We start from the raw sequence: 17,973 nt of genomic DNA on the forward strand, positions 1-17,973 counted from the left end.
TTACCAACAACACCATAAAAATAAATGTAAGGTCCATATCACTAATGACATGTAATGACTTAAAATGGCCTCTTCCAGGTTCGAAACCTTGTCTGAATACAGTAATAAAATGCAAACTGGACAAACTACCCTCCAGTCCATTCTTCATTCTCCCTTGCTCCCTCCCTCCTGCTCCCTCTCTCTTGACTTGGTGACAGACCTAAAAGCCTTTTGTTGCAATCTTAGCCAATGGAGATGGATTACGACACGGAGGAGCAGAGATATATAAAGAGCCCTTTTAGGACGTACTTGCACACTTTTCAATGACACATCTTAACATTCGCACCTATGGACTTAATTGTTATCAGATAAGGCAACCAAAACAACAATAGCATGAAAACGGCTTATGCTTAAAATCGATAGATAGGCTAAAGTTAAATACAGAGAAAACCCACTAGGACGGACGCACCTTCCTACATTTACTGCTGTCCTACAATAAAACCGTTTTAAGAAGGGACTATTTGAGTAATTGCATATCATTGGTACCTTTGCAAGGTAAGGAAGCACAGGTTAAGACAAGCAACATTTCAGAGGAAGGGATAACGCGAGCAGAAAGTTCTATAGCCTCACCAGTCATCATCATGCCGAGGTATAACTTTTTTCTGTGTTTGATGGTTTATGTTTGTCTGGGACTGTCTTGGAGTGACGAACCTAACCTTTTTCTGCCACCAACGAGCGAGATGCCCACGGACGCCGGGCTGTCGCTCCTTGATGAGGAAGCAGGCGCTCACGAATGTTCAGCATGCGTTTGGAGAGAGCAAAGTAAAGTCATGAGGCTGGAGACAATCAAATCTCAAATCCTGAGCAAGCTGCGGCTCAAGCAGGCTCCTAACATTAGTCGGGAGGTGGTAAACCAGCTGCTCCCAAAGGCGCCCCCGCTCCAGCAGCTTCTGGACCATCACGACTTCCAGGGAGACGCGTCCTCCCAGGATGAGTTTATGGAGGAGGACGAATATCACGCCACTACGGAGTCCGTCATCACTATGGCCTCGGAGCGTGAGTAATGTAACTTTGCCCCATAGCTGCTGAAAAATATTAATTAGTTTGTAAACCAATACTGGGAGTGAGCAGCAAGTCGCTGTCAAATGTGTGGTGATTGTTATTATTATTGACATGCTTGGACAGAGGATATCCTGGTAACAACATCGGCACTTTGGACTTCTGAACATACTGCTGATGATTTTATGACCATCTTTTTACTCAAGTAAAATATGACAGTCCACCCACAGAACAGTTTAAATAGAACAAATGATGCAGTGTCAGCTGTTTGTTACGGCTGTCAAAATATCCGAATGAATGAAGTGTGAACTTAATAAATCACTCAAGTCAGTAAAGGGCCTCGTCACTATATGACAGATAACCAGAGTAATTCACTTTGAGTAAGTCAAGCCATTATTATTCATATGATGCATGAATGCAACTCTCTTGCTCATTCTATCTAGGCCTATGTGCATGAAGAGTTTTTTTTTTGGAGGATGGACTTCTAGGCTACAGCTGTGCTATAGGCTACAGTGCCAGCCAACACTGACAGCTCGTGCGCGGCTTTAGCCTACGTTGTGCGTATGAACATGGTCCGCAGAAGTATAGCCTACCCCATATTATAGCATATTTTCTTACTTTTCGTATTATTTCAGGGCCAGACTTCTTGTGGCATACTTTTAAGTAACTCTGTATCATGTTCGTATAAATAACAGTTTTAAAATCGTCGTTTAGGTTTTTTGACAATTCGGTCACTGCTAATTTGACATTTCAGTGATGTTTTGTGATTTGACTTTCATTGACCGCATGACAGTCTTTTGAATGCTATGCCAATGTCCGTTTGGAGTGCATAAATCTATAATGATAATGTAACATTTGGTAGGCAGATGCATTGCGCCTAGCCTGTGCACATGATCCCTTATTTTACATATCCTGCATTTGTATGGCCAAAATATAGGCTATCCTAATAGGCCTATATGGTTTACATAGCAGAGGGACAGTGAAGGCATAATATGCCCTATCAAATAAGTATAAAATATCACGTTCAATGTGGACAGGAAGGTAGGCCTATAGCCTACTGAACAAACCCTAACAACATTCCCTAAAATTATAGAGCCACAGCAGCTGTTCTCTATCGGTCCTTTATATGAGGGCTCTATCGGATTCCCTGCTGTTCATCGCAGTGAGAAAAAGTGTGTCCAAAAAAGCTGCCATTGTTTCCCCCATGCAGCAATCCCCCTAGACCGCACTTGCCTTTTAAATAAGAGGTTTATAGGCACAGCTCGTTTTTTCCCTGTGAGAACACAAAGCCAGAGAAACAGTTGGGGTCGAGGGGAGTGTGTGACCTTTTCGCTGCGAATTGCTGGGGTTCAACAACATTTACACACGTAATGTATTCCGCACAAGGCGGACGAAAAGCCGTGCAAATAATCCGTTTTTTTCCCCAAGAGGGAACAAAGGATGCGTTTACACAGGCATCCCAATTCTGATATGTATTTTACTAATTGGCCTTGTTACCAATCAGATCAGCTCGGAAAAAGATCTGATGTGATTGGTCAAAATACCAATTAGTGGAAAAAAATATCAGAATTCGGCTGCCTGTGTTTGTGTTGCCTTAACTAACCTCTCCGTCAATTGTCATACAGCCCACGTCGTGCCCTCTCTCTTCGCAGCATAATGAACTTCACCAGTTTAACTGCCGCTTGGTGAGCGCCAAACGCATGTGAGATGATTTTTACAGTTGGCTATCATTGTCAGAGATAAGTGCCTGAGACATTAAATTATGTATATTTGTTCGTTCTTCAAATAAACAGTGGTTAAAACGTCAACAAATTACTTTTAATCGCCCTTATCCATTAGGGTTAATAGACTGGCCCCTCCACCAATTAATCGCCCATTTTACTCATCAGAACTCCTTGTGATGGTAGCTGATCGTTCATGAATGATCCTCGTTATGCACATATGCCTACTTTGTGACTAATGACCTATTCTTGAATATCTGCTACCAAAACAACTGTGGCCCATGGTAATGAATATCACAGTGTCAGTTGCTATTGACAACCCTCAAAGCAAGTTAAGCCTTTGGTTTGGTCCTCTGAGGGATGCATCAATGTTCTTGCCAGGCATGAGATCTTGACTGCTGTTGCATGCTGGCAGGCAGCTCACCATTGTGGAAAATGATTCCTATGATCAAGGGCAATGTTTTTTTTAAGAAGTAGTGCCTATAGTCTATGTTAGAGAATGGAGATGTGGAGGAAAACATGCACCAAGTCCTATGCATGATCATTTACATAGAATGCAGAGCATCATACAGTTGTAGGATAGACGCATTTATCAATATAATGATATATGACTGTTATGTGATTCTCATGGCTCAGGTTTTTTAGGTCAACGATGTGATGTAGAATGGTCAATGTAGGCTCTCCTCCAGGCTTAGTATGTCCAGCTGTCTCAACCAGTTGACAACATAGCTGTTTTCCCCATCACTCTGCATGTATGTTGTTAGTGGGACAAACTGCAAATGTTTTTTCCCCCCTCTTCTCATGACCAAACAGTGTATCTTGTGTTTGAGGGTTACACAGCTGTGGTGCCTCCATTCCAGTATGTTCTGTCCAGGGTTGTTCTCTTTTTGTGTACGGACGTGTTGAACCTGTCTCTGCACTCTTCCTCGGGCCGGACATTATATGACACAACACAGCTGCTCCTGTCCATTAGAGGAGCATCCGCAGCACAGATATGATATGATGGGACTGGGCGAAGAGTGACTCTTGCGTTTAGCAGAGGCTTTTGTTTTGCTGGGGAATGGGCTTTGAATGGGATGGATGGAAACCCCATGTTTCTGTTTCTCAATGGCTTGTTTATTAGACAGTTGTGGGCCGTGGTTATTGATAGGTCCATAAGATATCTCTATTAAAATGTCAGGCGTGGAAGCTGCTGCTGCTTTGTTTTGAATAAATGGGAGTGCACTCACTGACACTGGTGCAAGAAACATATACTGTGCTACCCTGCTCTGCGCAGTTAGCAGGATGCAATGGGGCTGCATTAGCATATTTCCCTCTCTTTTTTTCTCCTGTTTTCTCCTCTTCCTCCCACTCTACATTTTATCCTTTCTCATTTCTCTCTACCTCTCTTCTCTCTCTATTCCTCATCTCTCTACCTCTTCCTCTGAACTCTCTCTCCATCATCACTTTCCTCTGGTGTTCACATTGAGAGGAGAAGGACTGCATCTCTCTTGCCTGTGGCGCCTCGGCAATCCCACAAGATGATGAAAAGCGCCTTTTCCGTCTCTCAGATAAAGCCAGGGAGGACTTCAAACACTATTCCCAACGCACCTCGAACCCAATCACCCTCTCACGGGCGTGCACACTGCCTTTGATGGGCCATGCAGGTTCACACAGTACATGCTGAACTGGACCGGTGCCAGAGTTGCTTCTTAGTATTCGCTCAAGGTACGTGGGTGCCGCAGTGGGGGTTGAGAGGGTCCATGCTTTCTGGTCGCTAATTACACTGAAATTTCATGGAAAAGCTATTTATATCACAGTGCGGCACAGTAACGTACTGTAGCATTCCCTCCCCATACAGTGTGTTGAAAAGGATATCGATGCAGTGCACTACCCATGTGCGTGGAGCGAAGCTGCGCACATAGAAACTGCATTGGTCCTATGTGGTTCATTTGTATCACAACATTATGAATCACAGTGCAAAGGATTTGAAACTGTTTGTATATGTTTGTTAGTTTGATACACAGACAGGTGTTTGATTTTGTACTTGAGCTGAGTCCTGTAAAAACAGGCTGTGTGTGTGTGTGTATTGGTGCATGGTCTGCCTGGGTAAGATTTGACCCTAATAGGCCCTCATTTGTCACCTGTCCATGGCATCGAGACCAGACCTCCTTCTCCCATCAATGCCCCCTCTCTCTCACAGCACACAACTGCGTACATTTGGAAAACGTTTGTTGGTAATTTGTCATCCTCCCGTCTCTGGATTGTTTCAGTAATTGGCCCATCTTATTGCAATTTGAACACTTAAGTCCAACACCTGTCCAACATCTGGTTAAGTTGCGATTCTAGCTCTAGTCTTAAGCAGGGTTCAAAACCACAACCACAGAGCAAACAGTTTGAGATTTAAACAGGTTTTCTCCTTTGACTCGAGAACAATCAAATCAAAGTTTATTTATGACATGTACAGGAAACAGCAGGTATGAACTGTACAGTAAAATGCTTACTTGCAAGCTCTTCCTCAACAATGCAATATTCAATATAAAAAAAGGAAAGAAAGTAGAAAAGTGTAAAATCCAGAATAGATTTTTAAAAAGGGCACATAATCAAGACTAAGTCAGATAACATCCACACGAGACGAAAATATCCACTATACACATGGTCACTACAGTGTACAAAACACTGAGTCGTCTGGGGAATGGACTTTACAGCATGTCCAAAGCATTCCAAAGGGATGCTGGCCCATGTTGACTCCAATGTGTTAAATTGGCTGGATGTCCTTTTGGTGGACCATTCTTGATACACATGGGAAACTGTTGAGCGTGAAAAACCCAGCAGTGTTGCAGTTCTTAACACACTCAAACTGGTGTGCCATGCACCTACTACCATAACCCGTTCAAAGGCACTTAAATCTTTTGTTTTGCTCATTCACCCTCTGAATGGCACACATACACTGAGTGTACAAAACATTAGGAACACTTGCTCTTTCCATGACAGACTGACCAGGTGAATCCAGGTGAAAGCTTTGATGTCACCTGATGTCACTTGGCACTTATTATAAGAGTTAACCCCGCTGGCCTGGCTAAATTCCCAATCTGGCCCTCACCTAATCATCCCTAGCTTCCAATTGGCTCATTCATCCCCCCTCCTCTCCCCTGTAACTATTCCCCAGGTCGTTGCTGTAAATGAGAATATGTTCTCAGTCAACTTACCTGGTAAAATAAAGGTAAAATAAAACATAACAAATGGTTAAATCCATTTAAATCAGTGTAGATGAAGGGGAGGAAACAGGTTAAAGAAGGATTTTTAAGCCTTGAGACAACTGAGACTTGGATTGTGTATGTGTGCCATTCAGAGGGTGAATGGGCAAGAAAAAATATTTAAGTGCCTTTGAACGGTGTATGGTAGTAGGTGACAGGTGCACCAGTTTGAGTGTGTCAAGAACTGCAACGCTGCTGGATTTTTCACGCTCAACAGTTTTCTGTGTGTATCAAGAATGGTCCACCACCCAAAGGACATCCAGCCAACTGTGGGAAGCATTGAAGTCAACATGGGGCAGCATCCCTGTGGAACACTTCTGACACCTTGTAGAGTCCATGCCCCAACGAATTGAGGCTCTTCTGAGGGCAAAAGGAGGTGCAACTCAATATTAGGAAGGTGTTCTTAATGTTTTGTACACTCAGTGTACACAATCCATGTCTCAAGGCTTACAAATCCTTATTTAACCTGTCTCCTCCTCTACACTGACTGAAGTGGATTTAACAGGTGACATCAATAAGGGATCATAGCTTTCACCTGGATTCACTTGGTCAGTCTATGTCATGGAAAGAGTGTGTGTGTGTGTGTGTGTGTGAACAAAAATATAAACGCAACATGTAAAGTGTTGGTTCCATGTTTCATGAGTTGAAATAAAAGATCGCAGAAATTTTCCATATCCACAAAAAGCGTATTTCTCTGGTTTTTGTGCACAAATTTGTTGACATCCCTGTTTGTGAGCATTTCTCCTTTGCCAAGATAATCCATCCACCTGACAGGTGTGGAATATCAAGAAGCTGATTAAATAGCATGATCATTACACAGCTGCACCTTATGCTGTGGACAATAAAAGGCCACTCTAAAATGTGCAGTTTTGTCACACAACACAATGCCACAGATGTCTCAAGTTTTGAAGGAGAGTGTAATTGGCATGCTGACTGCAGGAATGTCCACCAGAGCTGTTGCCAGAGAATTGAATGTTAATTTCTCTACCATAATGTTGTCTTAAAGAATTTGGCAGTACGTCCAACCGGCCTCACAACCGCAGACCACGTGTAACCACACCAGCCCAGGACCTCCACATTCGGCTTCTTCACCTGCAGGATAATCTGAGACCAGCCACCCGACAGCTGATGAAACTGTTGGTTTGCACAACCGAAGAATGTCTGCACAAACTGTCAAACAATCTCAGGGAAGCTCATCTGCATGCTCGACGTCCTCACCAGGGTCTTGACCTCACTGCAGTTCGGCGTCATAACCAACTTCAGTGGGCAAATGCTCACCTTCGATGGCCACTGGCACGCTGGAGAAGTGTGCTCTTCACAGTGGAATCCCGGTTTCAACTGTACCGGGCAGATGGCAGACAGCGTGTATGGCGTCGTATGTGCGAGCGGTTTGCTGATGTCAACGTTGTGAACAGCATGCCCCATTGCGGCAGTGGGGTTATGGTATGTGCAGGCATAAGCTACGGACAACAAACACAATTGCGTTTTGTGGATGGCAATTTCAATGCACAGCCATACCATGAAGAGCTCCTGAGGCCCATTGTTGTGCCATTCATCCGGCGCCATCACCTCATGTTTCAGCATGATAATGCACAGCCCCATGTCACAAGGATCTGTACACAATTCCTGGTAGCTGAAAATGTCCCAGTTCTTCCATGGCCTGCATACTCACCAGACATGTCACCCATTGAGCATGTTTGTGATTCTCTGGATCGACGTGTACGACAGCGTGTTCCAGTTCCCGCCAATATCCAGCAACTTTGCACAGCCATTGAAGAGGAGTGGGACAACATTCAGCAGGCTGATCAACTCTATGCAAAGGAGATGTGTCGCGCTGCATGAGGCAAATGGCGGTCACACCAGATACTGACTGGTTTTCTGATCCAAGCCCCTACCTTTTTGTTAAGGTATCTGTGACCAACAGATGCATATCTGTATTCCCAGTCATGTGAAATCCATAGATTAGGGCCTATTGAATGTATTTCAATTGACTGATTTCCTTATATAATAATAATATGCCATTTAGCAGACGCTTTTATCCAAAGCGACTTACAGTCATGCGTGCATAAATTTTTTGTGTATGGGTGGTCCCGGGGATCGAACCCACTACCTTGGCGTTACAAGCGCCGTGCTCTACAAGCTGAGCTACAGAGGACCACCCATGAACTGTAACTCAGTAAAATCTTTGAAATTGTTGCATGTTGCATTAAAATGTTTGTTCAGTGTACATTACCTATTTTCTTATGTTTCTCAATTGTTAATCTGGTCTACACACGTGTGGGCACATGCAGGTAAACGTATGCCACACACCCACACACACTGGACAACAAGTCTCCCTTTTGACAAAAAGGGTCACAGAGTTCACAGCTATGTGATATATTGGACGAGGAGCCAATTGACCTCATCGTGTCTCTTTCTTCGGCAGCAAAGGAGAACCGGTAGTAGCTTACACAGCATTACCTCCACCCCCATACACACACATGCGCGCGCACACACACACCAACCACTCCCACCCAAAAAAACCCCAAGTATTTTATAGTGTTGACCCTATAAAAGGGTCATTTCCTGAAGGTGCAGGAACCATAAACATTAAGAGGGAGAGCGCTAAAAGGACAGGCCAGCAGAAGCTGGACTGTCTTCAGCCTACTGGCCAGTGTTTGCGGGAAGTCGATGAGTATGTGAGGTTTTTATCCATTCCATGGAAGGCTATGTTTGATGGTGAGACATGTTCCCGTCTACTGAGGGAGCCACTGAAGGGAAAGATAAACCACTGAGGGAGCCACAGAAGGGAAAGACAAGCCACTGAGGAAGCCACAGAAGGGAAAGATAAACCACAGAAGGGAAAGACAAACTTTGGTGATGACTTGTTGGGATGCCTGGTCATTACTGGTTTGTTTAAGAAGAAATGAAAATTTCTAGAAACTGTCAGGCCTGTTGAAATAGCACAACACGCTGTCAATTTTATGGCTAATACAATTTCAAAGGACCAAAGTCTAAATACGAAATTTCCCCAGCACTTTCAGGAATCTCACTCCCTCCACCTTTCATTCCGTATTCCCACGCTCCCATGTACCCACCACACCAACTAGTCCCCACCCTTTCTCTGGGAGACTTAACTTAAAACATGGGTCCCGCACACACACACATGCATGCACGCACGTACACGCACACACTATACATTCAGGAATCACGCTTATAATACACCTTCCTTACCTCAGCAGATAACATGTTACAGTACATTACACCAATATCCACTAACGGTAGCTAACTCCGTTCCATACATAACTAATGGGACTGTAGTGACTGTGTTGGCATCAAAATCCGGGGTGTGAAGTTTCGATTCAGCGTTGATTGACATGGTAATGGACCAAAAGTATTGGAGAAAAGTTGAAAAAACTGACCCTGCTGACGCAGTACGTTAAAGTGTGACATGTCACGACGTAACGTACGGCACGCATTATTCAGTCATTCTGTGCCGTACAGCCTCTTTCCACCAGGTGTAGCGCTTCTCTCGCAGATTTAAAACAAGAAATGATCAATGGTGAGTGTAAAGTTAATTACTCATGAGTTAATCAATAGTTAATTCAATCAAATGTTAATTTTTCACGTAATCACTGTGAGCCATCATGACTCTCAAAAACTGTGACATCCACAGTTTAATTGTGAACATAAATTTAGCGCCACCCTAAAACCCTATTCAAAATCGACACAAACCTTCAAATAGGTATGTAATGAGACATTATATAAACTCTTTATAGTGTTTTATTTACATTTTAGAGGTGATAAGTTGGACAAATCGGGTGAAAAAAAGCCGGTTCCCCACATGACATATCTCCACCTTTCACTATGACGCAGTAGCTTTCGCTTCCCCATTAATGTCACAATTATGGACCAATAAATGCATCAATTCCTCCTGTCGTGTGTGTGTGTGTGTGTGTGTGTGTACCTAGTAGTGAGCTGGAATGCTGCTGAGTGCCTGTTAAGGGGATTCAGGGAGCTAGCATCCAGCTTGCTGCGCTGTATGTGCCCCATAGTGCGTGGGCATGCAGTGGTGGAGAGATGCATGGAGGAGTGTTGGGGAGGGGGTCCACAGGGAGCAACAAGCAGCCCAGTACTATCCTTAAGGGACAAAATCACGGAGGGGCTTTTATAGGTACACTTAAAAAGACCTGAAACAGATGTTACGTCTCACTAATAAAGGAAATAATTACTTCCCACCAGTAATTAAGCACTGTGTAGAGGAGGGACACAAGGGAAGAAAGGAGAGGAGGAGAGGAGAAAATATAAAATGGAGATCATTGAGGGGAAAATTACTGACTGGCGAGTCGGGCGGTGCTGTGGAGACGTTTATGGAAGAGCCCATTAATCCTAAATGAAGGCGTCTCTGATCAGAGGAAATGCAGCGTGGACACAATGCCGGATCCCACCAGGATTCCGACGTGCCTAAAAGAGGTTTGGACGGTGCGCATTGAGCGGATCGCCGGCGCCACAGCTGATGAATATCTAAATTAAATGTTAATTAGAGACATAAGTGGCCCTGAGAGTTACCTTATTCATCAATCGCCTATGGCTGCCTGCATTTCAGTATGCCGAGAGCTGTGATCAACTCAGGAATTCATTATATGGAAGCAGCACATTGTCCAAATATCCAAATGTTCTTTAGGCCTGGAGCCAAGTTTGATTCTATTAATGTACAGTGCTGGTGGAGAAAAAAAAAGAGCTGTGACTGATTTGGAATGGGATAACAGATACTCCCACATTGTATGGACATTGTCGAGTGAATAGTATGGACAAAAAAGGGATTCAAAGGAGGGGGGAACGTCACTCTGGCTGACAAGGCCTGGTCACGCTGACTTTGTCCACAGTGAAAATCCTTGGCCGAGGTTTTGGGCTTTGAGTGTGCTTCAGGGAGGCCTCAATAGCTCAGTGAGGCAAACAGAGAGGCCAAGCTCACATCATCACCCAAAGACAGGGCAAGGAGGGAGTGCATCAAAACATCTCGCCTTTTGTGGGTCCCTCTGGCCTCTGTGCCCCCTCAGCCCATTTGGGTGCAGGAGGGTGAGAGGGAGTGATAGAGAGGGATATGGGGAGAGAGCTAAAGGGTCAAAGGACACACACTAAAGCAAAGCTTTGTCTACGTCATCAGTCCCTCTCAGTGTTGTTTGTGTTGTACACTGACTAAGCTCACCTCATGCACTCACTAAGGGACTTTAACTGCTATATCATCTCATGCTATAGGGTGGCAGGTAGCCTAGCGGTTAAGAGCATTGGGCCAGTAACCAAAATGTTACTGATTCAACTCCCCGAGCCGACTAGGTGAAAAATCTGTCTGAGCTCTTGAGCAAGGCACTTAACCCTAATTGCTCCTGTAAGTCACTCTGGATAAGAGCGTCTGCTAAATGAATAAAATGTAATGAATTATGGATTTTGGTGCAGAATACTTTTTAATTCTAATATGACGCTGTATATGACGCAGATTGCCTGTGGGCTCAAAAGCGTTAATTTAATTAGTGTGACTACTGGTGTGATCCACTTAGGTGAGAATCTCCCATGCAGAAGTTTATAGGTTACATTCAACAGCTAATCTTACTAACTCCATAGAGGAAGCCATAAGGACATAATGCAGGGTACAATGTAGGAGAGAATAAAAATGTCATTCAGGACACCACGCTTCTCTGTCAGGACACAGAATATAGCTGAAATAAATGGACATTGTGTTGTTAAATTATTTCGCAGTAAAAACCCAAACTATTTTTCTTTGCAGAATCAGTTGCTTTGCAGAATTAATCATAATATCCCATCTCAGTCAGAATCCGTCAGAACACACATGCGCGCACACACACACAAAACCCTGCTCGTTTCCTGCTGTCCAGCTGTCCGGCTTATTTCAGCTCACTGCTTTCTCTCTCTCTTTCTCCCTCCTGCAGTTCTGCATGCATTTCTGTGGTTCTGTTCTTTTCTGTGGAAGGGTTATATTATCGCAGTCTTGAGGAGAGAGTCTGTTTGGGGCCCCTGTGTGTGTGTGTGTGTGTGTGTGTGTGTGTGTGCCCTCATTGGGTTGGAACAGGGAGTATTAGGAGGTGTCTTTTGTTGCTCCTGGGGGGCTCCTGTGCTCATTCCTAATAGGAGTCTTGTGCCTGCCGTTGTCCCAGGGGAGGGGGTCTGAATGAGGGGTCCAACTTCACCCCCCCCTTCCCCACCTCTACTACCCCTCCCACACACCCCACCCCCACTACCCCTCCCACCCACCCCACCCACCCCACCCCCCGTCCTCCTCTCCTCCCCCTTGGGACAGGCTGCGAGACAAAGAGGGAGGGGGGCTGGGATGGGATGGTTGAGGGGTGCACTGTGGCCTCTGTCTTATTAGAAGGGTCGTGAACGTGTCACAATGATTAATTTGCCGAGGTGCGCAGGGATACCCTAGAGTCACATTTATCCAATGCCAGGGCTCCCAAACGCACACTCACCACAAAATGGCACATTTGCATTTCCCATTAAGAAAAGAAAATACAGATCTATATGCAAATGCAATCCCCATCTTGGTTTATGCCATTATGCACTATCGTTTTGGACATTCATAATGGATGACCATTTTTCTTTATTTTTTTCACTATTTTTTTGGCAGTCTATCTATTGAACCTGATTGGCATGCTGTTCCTTTTTTACTGCACGTGTGGACACGGACACACACAACCACACACATACACGTGGGGACTTCAAAACCACCAATGTTTGAATACAAGTTCAAACCATGATCATTACATTTTTAGGAATTCAAGAGACAGAAAAAACGAACTGAACTTGCTATCTTAGTGCAACAAGGAACAACTACATTGTTTACTAACTGACATATCATAAACGTAAAGATTCTCAGCGAATGTACAACCATGGTTCAATTTTACAGTAGTTGTTTGCTTGTCTCTGACACTATCTTATTGGCACTTTCCCCTTATAACCAGTGAATAGTCTGCATTGGGTGATTGTTATAAATTGTTGCAACTTACCACTAAGGAATAGCCTTTTGATGGACAGCATGATACACAAACCATCCTCTCTGTCTGTCAGCCCAGATTGCCTTCATACAAATAGGACTGGAGAGGTTGGATGTGGTGTCTCCATCAAATATTCCAACTTAATCTACATTCTCTATGTGCCTCCTATCAGACCAAGCAGAAGGCTCCATTGTGAACTGTGCATAACAAAGCAATGGGATTGTCTGTTTGCCATCTTTCAGTCTAATGTCAGCCTAGCTTTTTGTGTCTGGTTCGGGGACACTCTCTGAGGTCAGCTCATGGTGCAATGTTCTAATGTGTTGTTGTGTTTTGCAACACAGCATATGGTGTGAATAATATCGCCTACACTCTTCTCTCTCTGTGTAAAACGTATTTTGCATCTCCTATATACTGTGTGTGGTCATCACGTTCGTTCTTCTCTTGCCATGTCCATGCAGCACCACCTGGTAGTATTACTGCCAACCATTAAAACATGGCATGCTTTGAAATGGCCTCGGAGGTATTTGAATGAACAGATGACAATGGTGAATAAACCCTTATACTTTATAAGTGTTCCCTTACATGAACACAAAGCGCCCCGAGCTAGCGTTGGAAAACATGTACCCAGGGAGAGGGCCAGATGTTCAGTAGTCCCACCTGCAGACCTGCTGTGCCTTGGCAGTTAAAACTCATGTGCTACATATGCTCCCATCACACCGTAGGGAAATAAGCTGCTACAGTAATGAAGCAGAGCAGCACTCCACACTGCAGTAGTGGAAACAGGAGAGAAGAACAAAACAGGCACGTCCTATAGGAAAAACACTGCTCACACTCACATGTATGCGTCCTTCTTGGTTGTCTTTGTAACCAGAAGTAGGTGAAGGTTGATATCTCAGGTTGAATTGTGTTTCTGAGAGGAGGTAGGTAGGAGGGACTCTGATGAGAGAGGGGTTGTCATTGCACCAGTAGGTGGTGCTGTATGCAAAACCTGCACTTGTGCCCCCAGGTTTGGGTAAAGGGACTGGGGGATTGGGGAGGGGTCTTCTGTTATAAAGAAATGGGTACAGGAAATGAAGACACATAAATGTTACTATACCCCACGGGCAGGAAAATACTCTATTCATCAGTAATATTTCCTGGCAACGGGGATCAAGCTATTTCAGGCCAGGGCTTAAAATCCCATTGGTTTTGAGTGATCTTTACAAGCCTTCCTCATTTAATATGGGTGGAAAGTTCTGCCAAGATATATGGCATAATTAGGCTGCAGGTATGCACATTTCACTGAGTTCCCCTCCATTTTATTCCCTTTCACGCTGTATGAAGGCACAAATTGATTTTACCCATCAATGCTCTCATTGTTTAGCATGATGTAGCTCATATGTTGTGCATGTGTGTTTAATAACTTACTGTTATATGGCACAAAATGTAGCATGACCAGCAAAAAACTGATTATGTAGGAAACTCTACTGTAGATCTTATCTTATTGCAGGCAATGTATAGGAGAAAGTGATTTGCCAAAGCAACTCAAACCGGTTGTTTTCAAGTGAGTCTTTTCATTCAGCTGTTGGTTAGTTGTTCATGTGGATAAAAGAGAGAGTGTAGAAAGGCATTGTCATACAGTGGGGAAAAATAGTATTTAGTCAGCCACCAATTGTGCAAGTTCTCCCACTTAAAAAGATGAGAGAGGCCTGTAATTTTCATCATAGGTACACGTCAACTATGACAGCTAATTGAGAGAGAAAAAATCCAGAAAATCACATTGTAGGATTTTTAATGAATTTATTTGCAAATTATGGTGGAAAATAAGTATTTGGTCACCTACAAACAAGCAAGATTTCTGGCTCTCACAGACCTTTAACTTCTTCTTTAAGAGGCTCCTCTGTCCTCCACTCGTTACCTGTATTAATGGCACCTGTTTGAACTTGTTATCAGTATAAAAGACACCTGTCCACAACCTCAAACAGTCACACTCCAAACTCCACTATGGCCAAGACCAAAGAGCTGTCAAAGGACACCAGAAACAAAATTGTAGACCTGCACCAGGCTGGGAAGACTGAATCTGCAATAGGTAAGCAGCTTGGTTTGAAGAAATCAACTGTGGGAGCAATTATTAGGAAATGGAAGACATACAAGACCACTGATAATCTCCCTCGATCTGGGGGCTCCACGCAAGATCTCACCCCGTGGGGTCAAAATGATCACAAGAACGGTGAGCAAAATCCCAGAACCACACAGGGGGACCTAGTGAATGACCTGCAGAGAGCTGGGACCAAAGTAACAAAGCCTACCATCAGTAACACACTACGCCGCCAGGGACTCAAATCCTGCAGTGCAGACGTGTCCCCCCTGCTTAAGCCAGTACATGTCCAGGCCCGTCTGAAGTTTGCTAGAGTGCATTTGGATGATCCAGAAGAGGATTGGGAGAATGTCATATGGTCAGATGAAACCAAAATAGAACTTTTTTGGTAAAAACTCAACTCAGTCGTGTTTGGAGGACAAAGAATGCTGAGTTGCATCCAAAGAACACCATACCTACTGTGAAGCATGGGGGTGGAAACAACATGCTTTGGGGCTGTTTTTCTGCAAAGGGACCAGGAGGACTGATCCGTGTAAAGGAAAGAATGAATGGGGCCATGTATCGTGAGATTTTGAGTGAAAATCTCCTTCCATCAGCAAGGGCATTGAAGTTGAAACGTGGCTGGGTCTTTCAACATGACAATGATCCCAAACACACCGCCCGGGCAACGAAGGAGTGGCTTCGTAAGAAGCATTTCAAGGTCCTGGAGTGGCTTAGCCAGTCTCCAGATCTCAACCCCATAGAAAATCTTTGGAGGGAGTTGAAAGTCCGTGTTGCCCAGCGACAGCCCCAAAACATCACTGCTCTAGAGGAGATCTGCATGGAGGAATGGGCCAAAATACCAGCAACAGTGTGTGAAAACCTTGTGAAGACTTACAGAAAACGTTTGACCTGTGTCATTGCCAACAAAGGGTATATTAACAAAGTATTGAGAAACTTTTGTTATTGACCAAATACTTATTTTCCACCATAATTTGCAAATAAATTCATTAAAAATCCTACAATGTGATTTTCTGGAGAAAAAAAACTCATTTTGTCTGTCATAGTTGACGTGTACCTATGATGAAAATTACAGGTCTCTCTCATCTTTTTAAGTGGGAGAACTTGCACAATTGGTGGCTGACTAAATACTTTTTTCCCCCACTGTAGTTTCACCATTCACTATGCAGCAGAGAAACAACAACAAATAGTAATCTCAAGTAAACCTGGAGAAAACTGCAGAATCATTCATTCCCGGTTTGGTGCTGATGAGCAAACACAACAACAACACGTTAATTGCTGCGACCCCAGCAACCTACCAAAAGGAACATTGACATATTGTTTGTCTAGCGTGAGACACTGTTTAATTTACACTCACTAATGACTGGCCCTCGTAATACAGGCTGAAGGACCACGTCTGTCCCTCGCTTGGCACTTATTCAATGTTCCTCTGGACTCTTCTAATGGTTATGATTTTTATCTTTACCTCATTGAATTCATATCCCTCTATGCATGCTGGTAAACAATTCACCATTGGCTGCTAAAGCCTGCCCCAAACACAACAAAAACAAATTGCGGCTGAATAAGTTGAGTTGTATATCTTTGAAATATCAAATGGGTGTGAATAGGTGAAAGGACTGTTGTGAAGAAAAACATATATTACCATCGCCATAGGGTCGACCTTGACCTTCAAACTCAATTTGGCTATTAGACTGCCCCTCCCCAGCACCCCGGGATGTAAAAGGCTGACGGTTTTGAACTCTGACCCCATTTCTTAACTAGGCCGAGGTGCCAAAGTGACCTTTTGACCCAGGAAGCCTTTGCAGGTTGCCTGAGCAACCTCAGATTTAACAATGATTGACAGGTCCCTGCGCTTTCTGTTAAAATGAGGCAGCAACACACTTCTCAGCAGAGAACAATGAGCGGGAACACAAGCCTCCATTCAGCTCAGTCTAGATCATTAACACTCTCGGCTGTCTGCTTCAAAACCAAACTATCGGCAGTCTACCAACTGGTGAATTCTGTGGAAAGTTTCTGTCAATGTTGAATGTACAGTACCTCATTTATAATATCTGGTTCCATTAAATGTAGGTACTGGATTTAGGAAGGGGCCCCTCAATACATTGAAATAAATACATAAACCAAATTAAAGCATGTTTTCCTTTAAAGACAGCGTGCTTCCATTTAAAATACGTTATCTGGTATGGTGTCGTTAAAAACAAGATAATCTGCTAATAAATCTTGACGGCATACATTTTCACCTAATTCATGATAGACCGAATGCTTTACATGGAAATAGGCGTTGGGTGCATGTCATTATTCTAGATGGGCAGTCCATGCAAATGAGTCAGAATGCATATGACATATTCTGTACACAGCCACAGCCAGCCACATAAGTGATAGCCTACATCAATGAAATACTCTGAATGAAGGACAAGTACTAAGATATGGATATCCAATGGTTTAAAAGCTTCTCTCTTTTCTCTTTTCTTTTCTTTTTTTTTTTTTACTTCTGAGACTGCAACAGTAACCAACCATAACTTGTCATTTGGGTGTTACAGAGAGTATGTATTGTCCCCAAATTACTTTATCATACAGCTCAGCTCTACATAGCCCATTAAAATCTCCACGAATGTTAGTTAGTTTTGGGGACCGAGTGGCACAGCGGTCTAAGGCGAGGCGTCACTACAAACCCGGGTTCGATCCCGGGCTATATCACAACCGGCTGTGATCGGGAGTCTAGACTAGAAATGGCTCCTAAACGGCTAATTATTTTGATAGTTTAACTGACGGCTCCATCATGAGTTTGATCAGGGGATCTAGTAACCATTTTATGGTTAGTGCTGCTTAGCTGTTTTCCTGCCTCTTCTGACACCCATCTAACTCCCCCTCACTCCTCCTGCCTGTGATTTTGGTGGCAGCTGTGCAGA

At 43.8% G+C, this 17,973-nt stretch overlaps 1 protein-coding gene across 2 annotated transcripts in view; it reads left to right on the top strand.

Moving 5' to 3' along the window:
* Positions 1–302: 302 nt before the first annotated feature.
* Positions 303–17,973, top strand: part of LOC121577827 (growth/differentiation factor 11-like) — a 51,766-nt gene continuing 34,095 nt past the window's right edge. For both annotated transcript variants that reach the window (XM_041891746.2, XM_045212280.1), the window contains exon 1: positions 303–1,035. In XM_041891746.2, the coding sequence (XP_041747680.2) occupies positions 621–1,035 (415 nt within the window). In that variant the 5' untranslated portion in view covers positions 303–620. The remainder of the gene's footprint in view (positions 1,036–17,973) is intronic.

Source organism: Coregonus clupeaformis, unplaced genomic scaffold, assembly GCF_020615455.1.
Source record: "Coregonus clupeaformis isolate EN_2021a unplaced genomic scaffold, ASM2061545v1 scaf0005, whole genome shotgun sequence".
NCBI classification, from domain to species: domain Eukaryota; kingdom Metazoa; phylum Chordata; class Actinopteri; order Salmoniformes; family Salmonidae; genus Coregonus; species Coregonus clupeaformis.